General features: G+C 40.5%; 3 protein-coding genes across 4 annotated transcripts; 2 read left to right on the forward strand and 1 right to left on the reverse strand.

Annotated features, from left to right (window-relative positions):
* Nucleotides 1-1,241: 1,241 nt before the first annotated feature.
* LOC146378835 (terminal nucleotidyltransferase 5D-like) lies at nt 1,242-10,138 on the reverse strand. Its single transcript, XM_084941916.1, has 2 exons — nt 9,556-10,138; nt 1,242-7,103 (listed from the first exon to the last, which is right to left on the reverse strand). Exon 2 carries the CDS (start codon nt 7,092-7,094, stop codon nt 4,779-4,781), a length of 2,316 nt encoding a protein of 771 aa, XP_084798042.1. The 5' UTR covers nt 7,095-7,103; nt 9,556-10,138; the 3' UTR covers nt 1,242-4,778.
* A 99-nt stretch (nt 10,139-10,237) lies between these two features.
* chmp1b (charged multivesicular body protein 1B) lies at nt 10,238-13,825 on the forward strand. Its single transcript, XM_084941917.1, has 8 exons — nt 10,238-10,427; nt 11,885-11,982; nt 12,074-12,220; nt 12,321-12,389; nt 12,474-12,581; nt 12,678-12,721; nt 12,878-12,950; nt 13,110-13,825. The coding sequence occupies exons 1-8, from the start codon at nt 10,412-10,414 to the stop codon at nt 13,152-13,154; spliced, it is 600 nt and encodes a 199-aa protein (XP_084798043.1). The 5' UTR covers nt 10,238-10,411; the 3' UTR covers nt 13,155-13,825.
* Nucleotides 13,826-16,072: 2,247 nt separating this feature from the next.
* On the forward strand, nt 16,073-20,683 carry rraga (Ras-related GTP binding A). 2 transcript variants are annotated; one of them, XM_084941921.1, is made up of 10 exons: nt 16,073-16,230; nt 16,512-16,635; nt 16,804-16,903; nt 17,000-17,066; nt 17,171-17,393; nt 18,242-18,337; nt 18,534-18,656; nt 18,758-18,849; nt 18,938-19,053; nt 20,178-20,683. In XM_084941921.1, exons 2-10 carry the CDS (start codon nt 16,609-16,611, stop codon nt 20,279-20,281), a joined length of 948 nt encoding a protein of 315 aa, XP_084798047.1. In that variant the 5' UTR covers nt 16,073-16,230; nt 16,512-16,608; the 3' UTR covers nt 20,282-20,683. The 2 variants fall into 2 exon arrangements, with proteins under 2 accessions (XP_084798047.1, XP_084798049.1); XM_084941923.1 differs by having other exon boundaries at nt 16,087-16,143.
* The last annotated feature ends 226 nt before the right edge of the window (nt 20,684-20,909 follow it).

The raw sequence follows: 20,909 nt of genomic DNA on the forward strand, positions 1-20,909 counted from the left end.
GGAAAAGTATGAATTATTCATATAAAACGTAAATCCTATAGACACACCCATCAGCTCTCACAAGACTGATTATAGGTCCTCATCTTAATAATGTGCCAAAACATAACCTAGAGTAAGGATGTAGCATCCTTCAGGACATTTTTCTAATTATATGATCCATCCACCCTTTTTCTTAACCACATTTACACAGGTTAAAGTTGTGCGGGGCTCCAGCCAAATGTCATTCGGCAAATGAGATGCGTCCTGGGATGGGTTGCCATTCAATTTAGAATTACCAGTTGATCTCACATGCAGAAGATCCATAGAGTAGTGGTTTACACATTTTACTAACAAGGGGAAGTTCCAATTCCTGGAGGAATCTGAGTATCCGGCGTAAAAATCTGCCCAATCAAACATGCAGAGCTGCCATAGCAAGTAGCTGCATAGTTGACCTGATGGAAAACCCAAACTCTACACAGAAAGACCACAGCCACCTGGTGGATTTGAACCCAGGATCTTCACCACCATACACCAATCTGCCTAATTATACTAATAACTCATAATGAAACACTAAATGTGGCACAAAAAGTAAGGACTGTGTTTTTTTTGCATTTCTTTGTTGTAAAAATACTTCTTGGCAAGAAATCTTAAACCACTCAAAGGTCTATTTCCCCTTAAATGGTGGCACATTTGTAAGGAAAATGCATTTGTGGGTTGAGCAGCAGAGTTGAGCATGTAGGTTGCGCTGAAGAAAAATATATTCTGCTATTGACACTTGCTTGGTGCTGTTTATTGGATTGAATGATTGAAGTCTAATGAAACTAGACATATCAGCAATTTAAAAATGTATTCATTTAACAACAGGGGCCTTGGCATGTAGAGCCACAGTAGCCTGGCACCTCCCCATCATGCTGGTCAACCGCTTGGTCACACACTGCTGTGGGATGGGGTCCCATTCTTTAACCATCATTTGTCAGCCAGTGTGGTTGTTTTGGTCAATGAATCAGCTGTTCTGCATTGGCAGAGCAGATTTACCAGGTTTTAATGGGTGCAACCCACATGCTCAACTCTGCTGCTCAACCCCAAAATGCATTTTCCTTACAAATGTAAGGAATTAAAGGGAAATAAACAGGCGTTCACACGGTTTAATATTGGTACAGAATGATAAGTGTCAAACAGGTTATTACTCTGAAGGTTTAATGCAGCTTTTAAAAATGATATAGTGGAAGTCTGATCACAAAGGAAAAGACTCCAGACAAAGAGAGGTTGTGTTAGATTTATTATCACAATAACACAACGATCTGAGCAACTAGATATCATAACAGGGACATTTCTCTACTGGCATAACAGTTCCTTAACGATACACAACAAACCCAGAGTCTAAAGATAGATACAACCACTACATAGTGCACCACAGAGTACTTTAGATGTGTTCGATACTTATGTGGAGAGTCACGAGCATGTCCAACACCTTTATTACTCGACAACACCTAAGTGCATTTACATTGTGCTTCAGTCTCAGTGTGAATAGTCCACATATCCTAACCTGTGCTTAAATGATTTAGGTTTTTTGTTTGTTTGTTTTTTTAAATACTGATTACATGTACTATGCATACACAGTGAACAAACACACAAAGACAGAAGTGCAATAACTGCTGGCTGCACTGAAGACAGCTGAAATAATTAAAATGAGCAGTAACATTTTTGCACACAATAGCAGGCACCACCCCGACAGAACGTACATCTACCTTGTCCACTACAACAAACAGCTGTCAACACATTATACAAACACAAAGTCTATTCAGCCTGTCGACTGTGGGAAAAGGTATTCAACATGCTGTCATTTCTCAGCTTTTGTGTGAACAAAATTAAAAACAAGACAGTCAAACCCTCGGTCACAAATCCATAAGAAGGAAAATGTTTGTGGTAATTCCCTGACACGGAATAGGAGAATTTAGTTCTAAAATGCAGGTAAGTTTGAATCTTATATGGGCACAGATCTAAGCTCAGAATTTTACACTATGTCATAATAAATATCAACACACTCAGAAACACACAACAACAACAATCCTAGAAACATGACATCTGTCACTTATTGTGAGCAGAGGTGTGTCTTAACATTTTAAGGGACTGTAGGAAACATATTAGGTGTGAAGAAGCCTCAGAAATTATTTTTCTTCCATCCTTGTTGTTATCATTAATAATATGGGTTTATATATAAATACTCTGTATTAAAATAAAAGATTAAAGGCCTTTGAAAACATCTTTTATTAGCTATCTATTAGCTTTTATAGTGTGGATGATGAGGTGCTCAAATGTAATGATCTGCAAGTCTCACAAACCCATATTTTATTGACAGTAGAACACAGAAAACATATCAGATGTTTAAACTGAAAAAAGGTAGCATTTCAAGAGAAACGTAGCTCATTTTAAATTCGATAGCAGCAACACATCTCAAAAAATGTTGGGACAGGGACACATACATTACTACTGTGTAGCATCACAACAGCCAGTAAACCTGTTGGAACTGAGGAGAGTAACTTCTGGACTTTTGGGAGAGGAACGTTGCCCCATTCTTGTCTGATACTGGATTCTAGCTGCTCAACAGTCCCCCGGACCGAACAGTCCGGGGTCTTCTTTGTCGTATTTTTCACTTTATGGTGCATCAAAATTTTTTTAAATGGTGAAAGGTTTGGTCTACTGCCAGACTTGGACTCTTCTATTGGAAGTCATGCTGCTGCAATAGATGCAGTAAGTAGCTTAGCATTGTCTTGTTGAAATATGCAAGGCCTTCCCTGAAAAATGTCTTCTGCATGGGAGAACGTGTTGCTGTATATACCTTTTAGCACTGGGTGCCAGTTCCACAGGCACTAATGCACCCCCACACCAGCTTACCCATACTGAATTTATGAAAGGCTTTTAAACCGAGCGCTGCTATAACAAGCTTCTTTAGTCTGGAGGATTCAGCATCCATAATTCTACACACCAGATTTTCTACTTTACTTCAGTCCATTTTAAAGATGGCGGCATTTCTGGATCATGTTCACGTATGGCTTCTTGTCAGAGCTTTAACCTGAATTTGTAGATGGCACAGTGAATAGTGATTTCTGAACTGTTCCTGGGCTCATGCAGTGATATCCATGGCAGAATCATGTTGTTTAAGGCAGTGCTGTCCGAGGGCCTGAACATCACGGGCATCCAATACTGATTTCCTTTGTAGCACCACTTACTTTCCAGTCTTTTGTGGGCCCCATCTCAGCTTTTTTGAGATGTACTGCTGCCATCAATTTCAAAAGGAGTTAATATTTTTCATGAAAACATAAAACGTATAAGAATTTGATACATTTTCTTTGTTCTTTTGTGAATAACAAATGCTTTATGAGATTTGCAAATCACTGCATTCTATTTTTATTCACATTTTACCCAGCGTCCAAACTTTTTCAAAATTGAGATTGTACATGAATACCCACATATTAAGAGATTATATAGTCTTTGTTGTACTTTTTTGACCTTCCTGTAAAGTATGGAGTGGTTGGCAAGTTGTTATGGTGTGTTTACTTGTCAGGATTTCGCAACACAGCCATCAAAAGCTGTTTGTTTGACCTTTCTTTTTGTTGCTATTCCACTGCCAATAAAATCTGATTAAGTCACACCCTCAGTGAAACAACATTTTTCTCGGATAAGATGTTCACTGTGTTTCATTAGGAGATTATGGACCAGATATAACCGGGCCAAAACATATGACAATCTACAGGGTAATTACCAACCAAATTCCATCTGTCACCCAAAAAATAGGCTGGTCTTTTTCTCAGTTTTTGCCAACTATGACACATTATTTTGCCTGATATTTATTGACGGATGCCCTAATTAACTCAAATTTGTCTTTTTTTGTGTGCCAACTCTTTAATCTGAAGCTAGTTTGAAAGTTTTCATTTCATAATTAAAGAGAAGTCTTCTCCAAACAAAAACTCTGATGCTTTCTTGTTTTTCTAAGAGTATGATTTACACTTACAAGGGCTTTGATGTAGAAGGTCTTTTTTGTGTGTATTTCTACAAAGGCCCCCTTATCAACCCAATAATGTTCACACAGTCCCTAATGGCACTAAACTTTTCAGCTCTCTGAAATGATGTTTACAATCACAAAAACACAGAACTTGGCACCAAGATTATGGAAACACCACAAGAGATTTCGTCTAATGTTTTCTTTTAGTAAATGCAGTCCCATTCCTCTACAGTGAATACATAGTTATAACCACACGTTTGACTTTACTCTACGAAGGCTGTCGACTTACAAAACACCTATATGGGAGATTTAACCCAGGAGAAATTACCATGACCCAAACTTTACTCAAACTAGGATTTCTGTTGCCAACAGGTGTATTTTGTTTAATTGTTAGAGAGGTTTATCGAACCATAAGGAAAGTATCACACTACAATGTTCTCATCACGGGATGATGATCAGTTCAGAGTTCCACCGAAATGCAGCTGAAGCTGCCACAAATAAAGTCCCTCGGCTTCAATACGATCCTCTTCACAAGCTCTCTGAAAAGTGGGTTCCTTGCGTTTCTTTCCTTTGTCAAAAGTGTTCATCTTGAAAGGGTGACGTGCTTTGATCCCAGACCACTTGCAGTTCTGACCTTTCATTGCCTTTCATGTCATAAGCAGGAGGGATTTCAAAACATTAAACACCACTGCGCCCGTGGTTGTTTTTTGTTGCTAAAACTTGCATTTGTGCTTCTGCTTGCAGAGCACCATGCTGAAAGCAGCTTGCATGCCTCCCTGTTGGCACATCAACGTTGCTACACCAGACCAGTCTGCATGTGGACATGTAAAGGGTACGGGTGGTAGACCAGAGGCGGCTGGGCCTGAGTGATGAAGTAGCTGTTGTAAATGGGTTCCGTCATGTATGGAGCCGGCTGGTAGAAGCAGGTAACGTTGGCCGTGTTGGGGATGGCGTTTTGCTCGCCCAGCACCCTTAGAGCCAGCACTGTGATCATGTTGAGGGTCTGCCTCCTCTCATGTCCCATCAAACACACCGTGCTCTCATCTATCACGCGCCGCAGGGTCATCAAATAGTCATACTTACTAGTCTCCTCGCTGCCGATGAAATGGCACTGCAAGTAGGCCTCAATCTTCCGCTGCTGCTCGCCTACGTCAGGAAAGTCGATGAAGAAGCGGGAGCACATGTATCGCTCCAGGGACTTTATCTCTGTCTCGCTGGCTGGCCGGAAGTTCCTCACTAGCAGGTCGCTGTATTTTAGCAATCCCCCACCGCGGATCTCCTCTGGGTTGTGGGTGGCAATGAGGCGGTTTCGAAGATGATCCATAGCCTGATCAAAGTCTCCGTACATGCACTCAGCGTCAACACTGATGGTGGGCTCTCCTGCTTCCCCAAGCCATGAGCTTGACTCACAGCTGTTTGGGACGGCGTCTGCCAGCTCCGGTTTATGCTCATATACCTGAGGCTGTGAGACCACACCTGCTGCACATGGGTTGCTTTGAGGCTCTGAATCAGGAGGCTCCTTTGAGTGTTTTGGCTTAACAGTTTGTTCTAAAGTTTCTCTGGAGCAAGTCCCATCCTGCGGTGTACTGACTGTACTGTGTGTGGGAACTGTAAGTACATCTGTACCCTCTGAGTTCTCCGTCTGACAGCTTGGTATGTTTGAACTGTGAACTTGAGAACTCTCCAGCACAGCAGGTTTCGGCTGAAGTTGTTTTGGTAGCTCTATGGGTGGAAACAGCTGTGTTGTGAGGTCTGACAGATCGGTTAGTAAAGACCATTTTTCAGGCTTACTAATCAACTTCCGTGACATTTTTCTTTGTAATTTCGGCGAGGGGCAGTAATCCGGCACAATGTCTGCTGATGTGCTGCAAGATTTTTTAGCTGGGGGAGGAAAGGAAAACTCAAGATTTGAATCTTGCGGGTTTGGGGTAGAATCAGTCCTGCAGCTTACAGAGTCTACGTTGAACTTTTCTTCACAGTGACTTAAATCCTGTGGAGCTGGTTTTTCTGTATGTGATGTGCACACTACAGGCTGGGAAGCTTGTGCCTCGTATTTTTCGTCATTACTCTCTAGGGTTAAACATGCATGTGTCGTCAGAGGATCCCCAACATCTGAAAATAAAGTTTTGGGCGATGCAACTACAGGATAATTGATTTCAAACTGTTCTTTCTCTTCTCCTTTTTTCTCACACATCTCAAACACAATTTCCTCCTCTGATTGTACATCCTCAATGCCCTCCACTTCCTCTTTCTCCTGTTGTAAGCTTATGCCCTCCGGTTCCAGCACCTGCTGCACCTCGGGCTTTTCGTCTACACTCTCGACCTCTTCGTGATGAAGCTCTTCCTTGAGTGGAGAAACAGCTTCATCCTGGCACGGACTTTCTGTGCTAGTCACCACTGCAGAATCTTCTTTCATATCATGTTCAACCTCCTGAGGAATGCTCGGCTTCTCTTGTCCTTTGCTTTCATCGTCATCATCCTTTTTAGATGAAGGCCCAGCAGTCAGTGCCAACTTCCATTCTTGTTTCCTTTCGTTCCCCCAGTAAGACTCAAGCATACGATCTAATATAATCTGGAAGGAGTCCACACTGAACTCAAACTGTCGTCTGAGGGAACTAACAAATCGGAGCCCCACAGTTTTAGCCCTGTTGTTAGAAAGCGAGATAAGGCTCCATCTATCATGCTCATTGAAAACTTTCACCATCTTTTGCACATAGGCTTCCTTCATTGTCAGACAGGTGATCTTACGTCGGTTAACCCCAGAAGGGAGAAGGTCTCGTAGGCTCCCCAGCACCACCTCCTTAATAACTTGGAAGTCTTCCTGCCTCGGAAGCTCCACTCCAAAAATGATGTCTAAGTCTTTGTAGCCAAGCCCGTTGTCTTTAACGAGGATGTGGCTGGCAGTCATGCCGTTGAGGCGTATATCTTTAACCTGAATGTTCCTTTCAACCAGACGGTCCTTCACTACACGAATGATGTCTTTCGCTCTCACTTGCAGTGTAGGAAAATTACCTCGCCCATGGATGGGGATTACCTCAGTCAAAACTTTGTCAAGAGCCTGAACTTGCTCCAGGGTTAGGTTGTGGAACCTCTTCTCTGTTTGAAGCTCCATCGTCTTCACCTGTGAAACAGAGTTTTGCATCACATTACGACTAACATCTTACACTGGCAAGGGAACGCATGGAGCAGGAAAAGAGATCAGAAAGCATAATATCCTGTGAAAAAATTTGCTGGATAAGCCACTAGCGCTAAGCCTTTGCAAGAGAGTGTGCGAAAAGAAAGGTTTTGTAGACTTGGCTTTTGGCTTTGTTTTTCTCTCCTCTGTAAAGTATTGTGTCAAAACTGCAGTCAAACAAAAATGCATATATGAGCTAAAGTCTTATGCCACCCTCATTCCTCTCTGACTGCAATATGTGCTAATTGTTTATTAGTTGGATTTGAAATTCAGCAATTCAGCATTAGGAATAATGGGCAGCTCTGAGGATTGAGGATATCTCGGTGATTAGCTTGCCTGGTGTGTTGCCACTAGATGGCAACAGAATCGTAACATATGGCAAAGTCAAATAAGTGGCACAGTAAGGGCTTAAACATAAGCCACTGATGACGCACAGTAACAAATTATATTTTCCCAGTAATCCAACAAATGTAATAAAAATATGTTCTTATAAGATCACGTCGGAATGTCTGCCACAGACCATAAAACTAAGACCATGTACATCAGCTAATCAAATGCACAGGCCAAATATGTAACATTGTTTCTACTTTACGACCCCTCCCACACTGAACTGGGGCTTTTTCTCTGCCAGCCATGGACACTGCCAGCTGCCTTTCACACCATTTTACTTGTTGGTCACATTGGATAAATATTCAGTAATCAAGTTTGTTGAATTTCTTCCATGATTACATGTCCTAGTTACAGGTGACTCACCTGTCTGTCATTCAGCAGCTGGCAGGTAATCATGGAAGAAATTCAACTTAGCGACTACAGAACCTGGTCGGTCTGTATAAGGCAAGCTGGATTTGTCTGTTTGGCTTGCACCTCTATGTCAAAAGGTATCCGAGGGAGTCATGCATAATAAAAACAGGGTTGCGGTTAATACCCCCAGACTACATCTTTCTGCAAATATACAGCATGGCGTAAATGTTCCTGGTCTTTTAATGTCACAACAAATTGTATCTGACATAGTTTTTGTTAAACTCTTTAAATTAAGAAGGGGGTAAAGGGGAAATGAGTTAGAGTGGGGGAAAGGTGGTCTACGTCATCATTAATGCACGCTGACTCACTCTGTACAGAGACAAATGTCAGATTTTAGCCTGTTACCGAACACACACCACAGAGAAGAGCTTCACTTATGTTTGTATCTGTAAATATACCTAAGAAATGGTGTATTTAGCTTATTATATACTACCAGCATAAGCTGGTAATCAAAATGAAACCAGCAGTGTTTGAAATCTAATGTTTAAATCTGCATAACTTGATAAATAAATTTCATCAACTTTCAAGTCAGATTCAATTAAAATCAAAAGTGTGCTGTTCTAAGAACATTTTTCATGCAATACTCCTCCATAATAGCTCCTCATATATAGTTTATATAAAGATCAAAGAAAAGGGAATGGTTCAATTTTAACGTGTTACATCAAATATGAGCATAGTGGCTAAAGCTTAATGAAAATACCTGTGAAAATGTTTTAACCCCATTTTTAAAAATGCAAACTGAGACGCAAATTGTACCGATTTCATTCACATGGTTTTCACGGCCCTGTGACGTACTGTAAACAGCACTCAATCAACTGTGCTGCGCACAGCGTGTGACCAGCCTTCTGCATCCTCTATCCTGTGTTAGTATTTGACGGTCATCAATGCAAAATGCAGTCAGTGGCAGCAACTCGGGGCACAGGGAAGCATGTCCCACAGCAGCCTCTAGTGAATCTCAGGGGTTATATCAGCTCGGTCCTGCAGCAGGACTGCTCCTCTGCCACTTGGCTTCTTTATAGATAAGACTATATGACTCATACAGCCACTGAATGAAGCATCACACGTTGGCTCTCCTGGATTGTTTCTCTGTGCGCAACAAAACAAAACAAAACCACCACGACACCAAATGCACCACTTGCGGTGGCATTATGGCTGTGAAACTCTTGAAATATTTAGGCAGGGAAGCTTGTGAATGGATTGAAGCATAGTCTACTCCACAATACTGAGCACACAGATGGTGATCGTGATGTGGGGGACACACAAAAGGCTGTTGGTGGGCATTTCTGCTTGGACCAACAACATTTTGCTCTTTAATGTTTCAACCACAGAGCAACGTGTTGTCCTCGGAACTTAAAATGTATCACAGATTAGTTCCAGATGTGACCAGCATCTGGATTTTCCGCTCCATTTAGAAGCTACTAGTTGACAAGTTGACAGACAGTGTAAGTAAATAAACAGGCCAATCTTTGTTTCTTTGTTTGCTTTTTTGGCTGAAACTGAGCAATATGCTGAAGGAAGGAGAAAAAAGGGTGCATTTACTGCGTTGTGCCAGCAGAAGAGATAATTGTGCGTTTACAAAATACAAATAAAAACTCACCTGCTTCGTGGTGGAAAGTAAAGCCAGGGCAGAGACAAGAAAAATGAAAACTGTGAAGTATCCAACAGGTTTATGCGACCTCGTTGGAAAGGTTGATGCTGAAGCTGAAGTTATAACGCGGACACTTTCCTCTCAGCGCAGGAGCCCTGTTTCCATGGCAATCAGGCGTCACGAAATTTACGGTAAATCACGACGCTCGGTGTCTTCCTTAACTGCAAGTGATAACCACTCAAGTTTGAAACAACGAACGTATCTGAGCGCCCTCCAAACGCATCTGAAGTGTTTGGTAAAGTTTGGCTTGTAACGGCAGAGCACACCGACCTGTCAGGCTGAACTACCGGCGTGCCACCGCACTGCCGAGCTGTTGCGGGGTGAACATCACATCAGACGGAGTGAGTCATCCTCTCTCCCAGCCGTGATCCACACCGTAAATCTAATCATCAATCAACCGCTTTCACCGCCCACCGGCACTCCGCCGGGTACAACGCCACGTCCACTTTTATCAGTCTGTGCTCACTCGGTCACTGTGCTCAGCCGGAGTTTACTCGTAGAAAAAACTGCGGTGTTTTAACGTTAGTTTTATTTATTTTTTTTATTTTTTATTTTTTTTATTCTCATTCACATTTCGGGTGGAGGAGGGGGGCTAGCCGCTCCTTCGTGACGTCTGAATGGAATACCGTCACCACGTGACGCTGACGTCGTCCATATTTTGATCAGACATCAGGAAGTGCGGAAGAAGACGAGGACCGAAACCTGAAAAGGTGAAGTTTTACTGGGAAGTTTTGTTATATTTAGCAACTTTTTTGTGTGTTGATTTTATTGTGTAACTGTTGGATTTTAAAAGAACGGCCTCAAGATGCCCAGCATGGAAAGTATCCTTTTAAAAAGAGCGGTGAGAGAGAGTCACTTGGTGTAATGTTAACGCCGAGCTAAACGGGCGAACACAACAAGGTGGTTTTTGACGAGACTGCTGAGATTAATGTGCGACAGACGTCTGAAGCGTCGCGGAACATGTTTGATATTGAGCGGAGACACAGGTAACGCCTTACCGAATAACCTGAACCTTTCATAGTCTGTATAGGCGTCGTAACACGGCGACCGAGCTGGGCTGAAGGCCTTAAGAGCTTACACTGCTAATGGGTGTAAATAAAGCAGCTGGCGCTCGGTAGTTTCCCGTGAAGTTTGGGTGTTAGCTAGCACTCCGAATCATAATAAAGGAACAAGGTGGATGTGTGTTGTTGAACACAGCGCGGCGGTGGTTTCTGGGAGCCATACAAACATAGGCAAATTATTAGAAAACTCCAAAAATACCTGTTTTGTAACCCGTGTCTGTCACAGTATAACTCATGAGAACAAATCTCAGACTTTTTTAAATGTAAATGTTATTTAGACTGACATTGGAATTTTAAGGGCTGTATTGACATTGTTATTACGGGTTTTAAAATCCAGCTGACTAATAGTATTTTTTAATAAACAGTCAATCTTAAAGATAATCCATTTGAATAGACTTTGATTAAAAAGAATTGTAAGTAACACGGGTAGTAAACAGGATGGAAAATGAACTTGTCAGTGCTCTCTTGTGGACAGATCATGCAGTGGTGATGCTGTTTCTTCAGTCTGTTGGTGCAACTCTGCTTTTTGCCCACATGACTCTATTCAAGCTGAGAAAATAGATACACAAACCATTGTTGTGTGGCTCAAAGGTGTGACAGACATTTTTTGTAGCAAGTCTCTCTATCCAAAAGTCACGTGATGATGTCAGACCTTTGTTATCTGAGTCTGACTAATATGGGTCAGAATTACGCAATCCTTATCTAGAATAGACTGACTGAACTGCTAAGTTTGTATTTATATCTTCTACTAAAGTATAGGCTTCAGAACTGGATAACAACGCGCCCTGGCAACACTTGTGTTTAAGACATATTCTCCTTGATATCAAATTTCTGCTTGCACATCTATGTTTGAGTGTATTTTTTGCTGGAGTGTTTAGTTTCACAGTATTCCCATGACATCAGAGCACCAGCTTCTGGTTTATTTCACATTTTGTGATAATTTATTTAGCTTGAAATTCAAGGAGATGCATTTAATTTTTATCTTCCTGTAGTGGTTTAAATGCATCAGATCATGGTTAAAAAATAAATAAATAATGAGAACTATCACCTGATACCAGATTTAAAATCTTTATGTCTCTTTATGAACTGTCTCCTTCTCCAATAATTATTACAGAGTTTTAGTTTAGGCCAAACTTATGTGAGGAGACGGAGGTTTACAGATTTTGGTCTTTGGGGGTTGTATTTGGGCTTTGTTCTTCTTTAACTTGTTGTACCAGAAAATCTCTTCAATCTAAAGTTTGCTGCCAAAGAACTCCAAAGAAATTCCAAGAAATGTGACAAAGAGGAAAAATTAGAGAAGGCTAAAGTCAAGAAGGTAAGCAGCGATGACTCAGAATCCATTCATCAGTTCATGAAAGACTGCTCAAGATTTTACTGAACCATTATTTTTGTCTGCCACCCCACAGGCCATCCAGAAGGGAAACATGGAAGTGGCAAGAATTCATGCAGAAAACGCCATCAGACAGAAGAACCAGTCTGTGAACTTCCTGCGGATGAGCGCTCGGGTAGATGCTGTGGCAGCGAGGGTCCAAACTGCAGTCACAATGAACCAGGTGCTGTAGTCCTAGAAAGATCCGTTAGAGGCTGAAGACAACATTTCAGTTTGAGCTCTGTTTGTGGCTATTTGACTGATGTGGTGTTTTTCTATCTCAGGTCACAAAATCAATGGCTGGAGTGGTGAAAGGCATGGACGCCACATTGAAGAGTATGAATCTGGAAAAGGTACAACAGTCTACATGTGGATATAATGTGATGATTTTAGTAAGAAAGAAACGATTAAAACATATCGTCAATACTTGTTTTAAGATTTCTGCTCTCATGGATAAATTTGAACACCAGTTTGAGACACTGGATGTTCAGACGGCCCAGATGGAGGATACGATGAGCAGCACGACAACTCTCACAACACCACAGGTACCCCACGCCGTGCCGGTTTATTCTTATATTCTTTCACGCTGTCAGGCCGTTAAAGACTCGAAGGTGAAACCTGCTGTGTCGTGTGTGTTTCAGAATCAAGTGGAGTCGTTGCTGCACGAAATGGCTGATGAAGCAGGGTAACATTTTCACTGTTTGTGAAATATCTGATCACATGGGCCAGTGTGTGACGTAGAGACATAGATATGATCTGATGTTTTACAGGGTGTTATGAAAGAGTAGATATTTCATTTTGGTTTAAAAATGTACACTTCCCATGTCCGCCTCTTGCTTAGGTTGGATCTGAACATGGAGCTCCCTCAAGGACAGACGGGATCAGTGGGTACCAGCGTGGCCTCTGCAGAACAGGTACACACACATTACATCATAGTTGTTACTAACACATTTGCAAAACTCAGATAGATGAAGCAAAACAGGAAGAAGTTCTTTGTGGATCCAGCAAACAAAAACTGTCTCGTCTTCATCCTCATTTAATCGCTGTCTTTTCTCTCACTCTCATATCCAAAGGATGAACTGTCTCAAAGGCTCGCTAAACTTAGAGATCAGATGTAAAGAATGACTGCAGTCGAATGGCGCTGGAAGAGGACTCCAAAGCGTCTGTACACTACCTGAATATAACTCCCCAACACCTTTTTATTTCCATCATGTCTTCTCTCCTTTTTACATCTACTGTCTCCTTTGAGGGGCTATTGTATCACTTTTCCTCATGTTGGTGATATGTTTATGATAACATCACATTATTAAAGTGCTTTACTTGGTATGGAAATTGTATGTAATTCTTGAATATATATATTTACCAATAAAGAGGAAGTAATTTATAATTATTGTTAAATATGTATATTTAAGAAGTCCATAAATGTGATTTGGGAGTTTGACAGTTAGTACCCTGTATTTATAGGCCAATTTCATATAGTTTTGGTGAAATGATAAAAATTTTTGGAGGATAGAATTCAATTTTTGTTTGTGATTGCATGATTGCAGACAACATTTATGCATTTCTTTCTGTCTTCTTGACATCAAAGAGTGGAAGACCTCCCCAGTTATCGGTGAAGTGACTACTTCTGTTGATTTATTTTATTTTATTTGTGTGAGGTTCCTGAAAGATTAGCCTGAGATTTTGTTTTTGTTTTGTTTTTCTGGTCTTCAATAATCTTGCTGATTATTTGGAAAAGGGGTTCTGAAAATAAACAGTAAGCAAACAATAAAATTTTATAACACTTTTATTTCTGTGCTTTTTAATTAAACCAATTCATCCTCCTTTTGTTAACTATGAATATTTCATTTGGAGTGAAATGCCCACTTTAAGAAGTACGCACATGCTTTGTGAGGGTTAGGGCTGCTGCAGATACTCGTAAAAGCAATTTCCAGTGGTAATCTTTCCAATTATTTTGCCATTAAAAAAAAACTGAGCACATTATGAATATGTAAAGGATGACACCTGTTTTCTCAGGTGTGGGTAAAGTGTCTCGACTTGCTTTTGTGAGAGATTTCCAAATGCAGATTTCCTCTTCTTTCCAGTCAAGTCTTTAATTTTCCTCTTAAAAGAGACACGTGGTCCAAATTAGCTGCTCTGTCTGTTGTCCCCTCAGTAATCATTCTATTTTTGAATATTCACTTGGACTGTATGCAGATACGATCAGAAAACTGCCCCACTTTAAAACGGCTCTACAAGAAAAATCTCCTTAGATGGCTATTGAGAGATGTCAAGAGATTTGTGTGCAGCGGTGTTACATGAACGAGCATAATGAATTTCTGATCAAAAAATGTAATGTTCCAGTTTATTTAATCCTTTCTTCTTACAGATTCGGTCATTGCTATGCTGCTGATGTGATTCTGATGCTATGCTTTAAGTCTTACATTCAAAGGCTAATGAGCAAATAACCAAATCTGTTTAAGAAATCACAAATGTACTACCACAGTTTAAAGTGGCATTATTCTAGTTAGTCACAATAAAAAAACTGTAAATCAGGATTCTCAATGTGGGCAGTTTTATATTTATTATATTTACTATTGTTTTGTTTTTGAACTATCAAAAATGGCAACAATGTTTTTTCTTTGTGTCAGTTTATCCATTAGAGCTGATAAAATGGGGCGATCGTGGCCCAAGAATTGTTAGTTCGTCTTGTAATCGGAAGGTTGCCGGTTTGAGCCCCGGCTCCGACAGTCTCGGTCGTTGTGTCCTTGGGCAAGACACTTCACCCGTTACCTACTGGTGGTGGTCACGAGGGCCCGGTGGCGCCAGTGTTCGGCAGCCTCGCCTCTGTCAGTGCGCCCCAGGGCAGCTGTGGCTACAGTGTAGCTTGCCATCACCAGTGTGTGAATGGGTGAATGACTGAATGTAGTGTAAAGCGCTTTGGGGTCCTTGGGGACTAAGTAAAGTGCTATACAAATACAGGCCATTTGTCAAAATACTCAACAATGAATTCTAGCATTTAAACCCACAAGTGACACCTCTGTGAGTGTTTTTGAGATCACATTTTAACATAAGAATATTCAAACGCTTGCCGTGATATATTTTATTTTGAAATCTGTTCCTTCACGCACACTGAGGCTACGGGTGTCTAAACAGACCTCTAGTGGCCAAGAGGCGGAACTGCATCATGTAATTGAAGAAGCGCTTTTTGCGTGAGTGGAAATAATTGTGTGAATGATAATAATCAGACACAAATTTTTCTGAGAAATCCTTGATCCCAATGTCATGATAGAAACGCTCCAAAACAGCGAAATTAAAAGCGCGTTGTAATGCTTCACGTAATAGGTTTCAAAATAAATCAAAAATCCAGAACCAGTCACGCCTACAGCCATTACTTTGGTCTCTGAGTCATGTAGTCATGGGTTAACAATGAAACCATTATTTGGGTCTTTATTTAATTCATATCCCTTTATTGCCACTCAGTTAATACATCACAGATGCATTGCGGAACAAAATTATGAGCACAGAAAGACAAACACACACACACATACAAATTACAATAAAAACAGGACCAGGTTGAAAGACAATAAAATAAATTAAGGTTATCCATATGTATAAAAATAACTAAATAAATAAATAAAAACAATATATAAAAAATAAGATGTAAGGCATGACGTGGTGTGCTATTGTACTGAATAAAGCTATAATTTTAAAGAAATTCACAAGTCACGACCTGTTTTGATGTTAAGTGTTAAATTTTAGGTCTTTAATAATTAACAATACATCTGTAAATTGAATTGCAGCCACTCTGGTTGAATCTCCGATACAAATCAATATGGGAGGTTTAAATTATGCCTCATAAATAAGGTTTGCCTTTAGCCTATTGAAGTATAAACTCTTCTTCTTTTTTCTTTTTTTTTTAAAAAGGACTACAACTAAAACTATTTCGGAGTTAAACTGAAGGTTGTTGTTCTCTTTTAGACTTTAATCTAAAAACGTCTGTAAGGTTTAAATCTATGACGTCGCCTGTGAGACAGAACTCGGGGCTTAAAGCCCAAATTGCTCATCATGTGACTCTTGGCGTACACAGGAAGCAGCTGATCCTGACTTCATTGCTGCTTTCACCAAGTAATGTTTATCAACTGTACTCGTTTAAACAAAGGAAAACTGTTGTTTAAAACTGCACCGGTTTAGGTAACTGGTCGACTCTTTTGGGTAGGTTGATGATACGCTGTTGAATTTTAGTGCAGCTATTCAGCCGTTTATTTAAGCTAAGCTAACCTAGCCTTATATCTGGACTGTTTCGGGCTAGCTAAGTTAGCATTAGCTCAAGTGTTTATAACAGAGAAAGAAAAGTAAATAAGCCCAGCAAGCTTATTGAGGATTATTAAAGATCAAAAGTGACGGGACATGTTTGATTTGTTTCTGTTTTAAGCGTTCACACGTGTTATGAACACGTTTTGGGGGGTTTTTTCTGGGGGGGATTTTCTCCGTAGCCCAAAGACAGGAAGGGGAGGACAGCTGCAGACACAGCCTGAAGTCATCTGACCCGCAGCTCACTGAGATACCCGACACTCGTGTTTGCTGAGGGGGATGTCAAGCACAGCAATGAAGAAAAAGGTAAAGCAAGGGCAGATCTGTTAGATCATTACAGAGAACTGATTTTATCCTTTTTGAAGTGTCCTTTGATTTCAAGCATGTACTTCTAAAATCAGAGATTAATCCACCTAATTACCCTTCCCAATATAATAGTGAGTGTGTGTGTGTGTGTGTGTGTGTGCTTTTCAGGTGCTACTGATGGGGAAAAGTGGGTCTGGAAAGACCAGTATGAGATCAATCATCTTTGCCAATTACATAGCTCGAGACACACGCCGCCTTGGAGCTACAAGTAAGAGCACCGTCTTATATGAAAATGTATTTTTAATGCTGAGCGTTTCATTATCTACATTTATTTAACTCTTCTGCTTTTATTGGTTGACCATAGTTGACGTGGAACACTCCCATGTACGGTTTCTTGGCAATCTGGTTCTAAACCTGTGGGACTGTGGAGGGTAAGACACACATTTGCTAATTATTTGCCATTTCTGGACCAGCTTTGAGAAGCCAAAGTTATTCCTTATTTTTAATCACTTATCTGTGCCTTTTAAACCAACAGACAGGACACATTCATGGAGAACTACTTCACCAGCCAGAGGGACAACATTTTCAGAAATGTAGAAGTTCTTATTTACGTATTTGACGTTGAGAGCCGTGAGCTAGAGAAAGACATGCACTACTACCAGTCATGTCTGGAAGCCATTCTGCAGAATTCCCCTGATGCCAAAGTGTTCTGTCTTGTGCACAAAATGGACCTTGTGCAGGAAGACCAGAGAGATTTGGTGAGATTCAAGTAACATTTCATACATCATTAGTACTGCTGTCCCGCTCACGTATTGCTATTTTGCTCTGTCTTGAATTTGCAGTGTTATACAATGATATTTAATCTGCGAGTCAAGTGCTGATTAATAGTCTGATCCGGTTCACTCAGACATGACACTGCCCATCCAGAACAGAAACAGGAAAAAAATATTGATCATACTACATCTTTTCTAAGATTGTACTGTTCAGTCTTTTCCACAAGCACAGCCATAGTGCCCAGTGTAGAACCAGTTCCATGTGTTTCCACCAAAAAGCTTTAAAAAACAAAAGTCTCCCACTCCAACTTCATTTAGCTGAGTCTGTGAATTCCTTTAAAGTGGGAAACAAGTTAATATAACAGTATGTACTATTAAGGTTTGCTTGAGTTGTTGGCTGGTTCTTCAAAAAAACAAAATAAAATAAAACCATACCAAGACATAAGTGACTCTGGCACCAGCACAGGAAATGAGTTGTATAAATTTACTCATTAAAGTGGTCCTTTTTAGACTTTTGCACTAGTTTTTCTTGATTGAAACTTGAACTTTTATTTCACTGAAAAAGTGAAAGGGATCACTTTGATGTGTAAGCTACAGTATGACCCATTTAAGTATGAACTGAATATGAACAACCTAAACGTAGGGCTCTTAAGGGTACCAATAATATTTGTAAATGGTCATATTGTTCACCTCTTAATTTTACTGCCTGTTATGTTAATCACATCTATAATAACCTCCTTTCATACTTTTTCTTTGTATTTTACTTATTTGTGTCTATTTTGATCTTGAGCTGGTCCCACTTCTCTTTTGGTGTGACCTTTCTGTCTTTACAGATCTTTAAAGAACGTGAAGAAGATCTGCGAAGACTGTCCAGGCCTTTAGCTTGCACATGCTTCAGGACATCAATCTGGGATGAAACCCTATATAAGGTCTTGAACCTGACTATATATATATATATATATATATATATATATATATATATATATATATATATATATATATATATATATATATATATATATATTTGTCACAGCTAATAAAGCTGAGGCTTTTCTTCTTTTTTTTTTTTTTTTTTTTTTTTTTTGTAAATTTAGCTGAACGTTGTTGGGTTTTTTCTCTTTGCAGGCCTGGTCCAGCATAGTGTACCAGCTCATCCCAAACGTCCAGCAGCTGGAAACAAACCTGAGAAATTTTGCACAGATCATAGAGGCAGATGAAGTTCTTCTGTTTGAGAGAGCGACCTTCCTGGTGAGAGTGTCCGTTTCCTCTGCAGCGTCTGGGCAGGAAATACAAATTTAGAAATGAGAGTCATTTATCTTGTCGTTCCCCGTGTTGTTTTATAAATGCAGGTGATCTCCCACTATCAGTGCAAAGAGCAGCGTGACGCTCACAGGTTTGAGAAGATCAGTAACATTATCAAACAGTTCAAACTCAGCTGTAGGTAAGTGTTTTGCAGATGCTCCGCCTCCTCTCCAGATGCCATCAGCTGGAGTGTGTTGATTTTAATTTTATTTATTTTATCATTCCAGTAAACTTGCAGCTTCCTTCCAAAGCATGGAAGTAAGGAACTCAAATTTTGCAGCCTTCATTGACGTCTTCACCTCCAACACTTATGTCATGGTCATCATGTCGGACCCTTCTATTCGTAAGTAGTGAAGATAACATTTCCCTGCAGCAGATTCAGTTATGAGAAAAAAAATCAGGATAATAATAAATAATAATCATCATCATCATCTAAGGAGCTTAGAAAGAAAAGCGACTGGAAGTTTCTTGAAGATATTTCACCTTTCATCCAAAAAGCTTCCTCAGTTCTAAAACCAAATCCCTAGTGGGAGTGTCCCTTAAGAGGGTCGTTGACCCACTATTGATCATGTACCTCATGACATGAGGAAGTTTTGAGATCCCTTCCCAGGCATTTCAGATCTTGCAACAGATGATCTCACATGATGGGGTGAGGCAAGGTCTCACAATAGCCGCTTTTCCATTAGTACCTGCTCCGATCAACTCGCCTTGACTCGACTCGGATTGACTGGTTTTCCATTACAATCGAGTACCACCTAATGTGCGCGGTCGTTGTCATAGCAATGCATCAGAGCGTCCCATGACGTAATTAATATCCGACAAGAATGCTACAACAAAGGTGGATGTAGAGGCGATGATATACCTGCTGCTCAGTCTGTGGCTTTTTGTCAGACTTTTTTTGTAGCCGTTTCACTTGTTGCCGGGTCTCAAAAATAGTGGTTTTGATTTTTGTGAATGAGACACTCTCACTCATCGTGTGACTCATCGTGTGACGCCACTGACCTGCCAATCGGTGGCATGCAGTCTGATGACGTCACATTTTAGTACCTGCTCGGATCACTTGGAAACCTGCTGAGCGGGTACTATTTTTAGTACCTGATACTATGAGGTAATGGAAAGCCCTGAAAATTGTGGCCATCAGTGACGGATCGATCAAAGTAGGTAGTAATGGAAAAGGGACTAATGGTTTCACCCCAAACCTCTGCTGCTAATGACTCACACCTTTTTTCACACCATGGCTCATGCGATGAGGGACATGATCAATAATGGGTCAACGTCCCTCTTAAAGAATAATCCTCACTAGGGTTTAAATACATGGGACTCTCAACCATTTGGGTTTAGAACTGAATAAGCTTCTGAGATGAGAGGTCAGTCAGTTTTCTTTCCAGGCTGCTTAGATTACCTTGACCTAGATGAATGAGAACCTACACAGACAATAATAAGAACTCACATCTCCTTTTTTTCCAGCATCTGCAGCCACTCTCATCAATATCCGTAATGCTAGGAAACACTTTGAGAAGTTGGAGCGAGTGGATGGACCCAAGCATAGCCTGCACATGCGGATGCGCTAGCCTGTGCATTTGTCCCAGTGGATACTCTCAGCCAATCAGTTCACAGACAGCATGTTGCGGTCTCCTGGTGTCACATGAGCAGCCCTGCACCGTTTCGTCTATATCTTCATATTCAATCACAGTTATTACGTGAGAAATCATCTTGTTTTTGTTTTGCTCTAATTCTTACGGGAGAAGTGATAACAACTCGTTGGGAAATGTATTGTGTTTACTACAGAGGTGGGGGAGGGCTACATTTGCTGTCACACTTTGTCATATTTCAGTAGATTCATTCACTCCAGGCAGTGAATCCCAGTGATTGGGGATGTGTCTCCGTGTGAGAAGCAGCAGATATTGTATGATTTGATTTTCAAATGTCGTTTGTAAGCTGTTACAAACAATATAGTTCTATTCAGAAAAATATTTGAAGTGTGGGGTGGTTTGTTTATTGTTTTTTGTTTTTTTGGGGGGGGGGTTCTGTTTTTAATCTTTGATAATACTAACTGCTTTTAGAAACAGGCGCTGTAAACAGATGTACACAGAGATGGATCAGGGATCGTTCTTATTGGTCCTTTTCTTCATTGTAGTCTCACCAGGCTAACTTGACAGGTGGCACCAGTTGTCTTGTACACATAGCAAATAGTGCACC

This window comes from Perissodus microlepis, chromosome 10, assembly GCF_051167445.1.
Source record: "Perissodus microlepis isolate ML-2025 ecotype Zambia chromosome 10, ASM5116744v1, whole genome shotgun sequence".
Lineage (NCBI taxonomy): Eukaryota > Metazoa > Chordata > Actinopteri > Cichliformes > Cichlidae > Perissodus > Perissodus microlepis.

Coding starts and splice junctions, on each gene's coding strand:
- LOC146378835 (XM_084941916.1), bottom strand. CDS start 7,094: ATGGAGCTTCAAACAGAGAAGAGGTTCCACAACCTAACCCTGGAGCAA.
- chmp1b (XM_084941917.1), top strand. Junction 12,722..12,877: donor GAAATGGCTGATGAAGCAGG/GTAACATTTTCA, acceptor CCTCTTGCTTAG/GTTGGATCTGAACATGGAGC. Junction 12,951..13,109: donor GCGTGGCCTCTGCAGAACAG/GTACACACACAT, acceptor TCATATCCAAAG/GATGAACTGTCTCAAAGGCT.
- rraga (XM_084941921.1), top strand. CDS start 16,609: ATGTCAAGCACAGCAATGAAGAAAAAG. Junction 17,394..18,241: donor AGGAAGACCAGAGAGATTTG/GTGAGATTCAAG, acceptor CTGTCTTTACAG/ATCTTTAAAGAACGTGAAGA. Junction 19,054..20,177: donor CATGTCGGACCCTTCTATTC/GTAAGTAGTGAA, acceptor CTTTTTTTCCAG/CATCTGCAGCCACTCTCATC.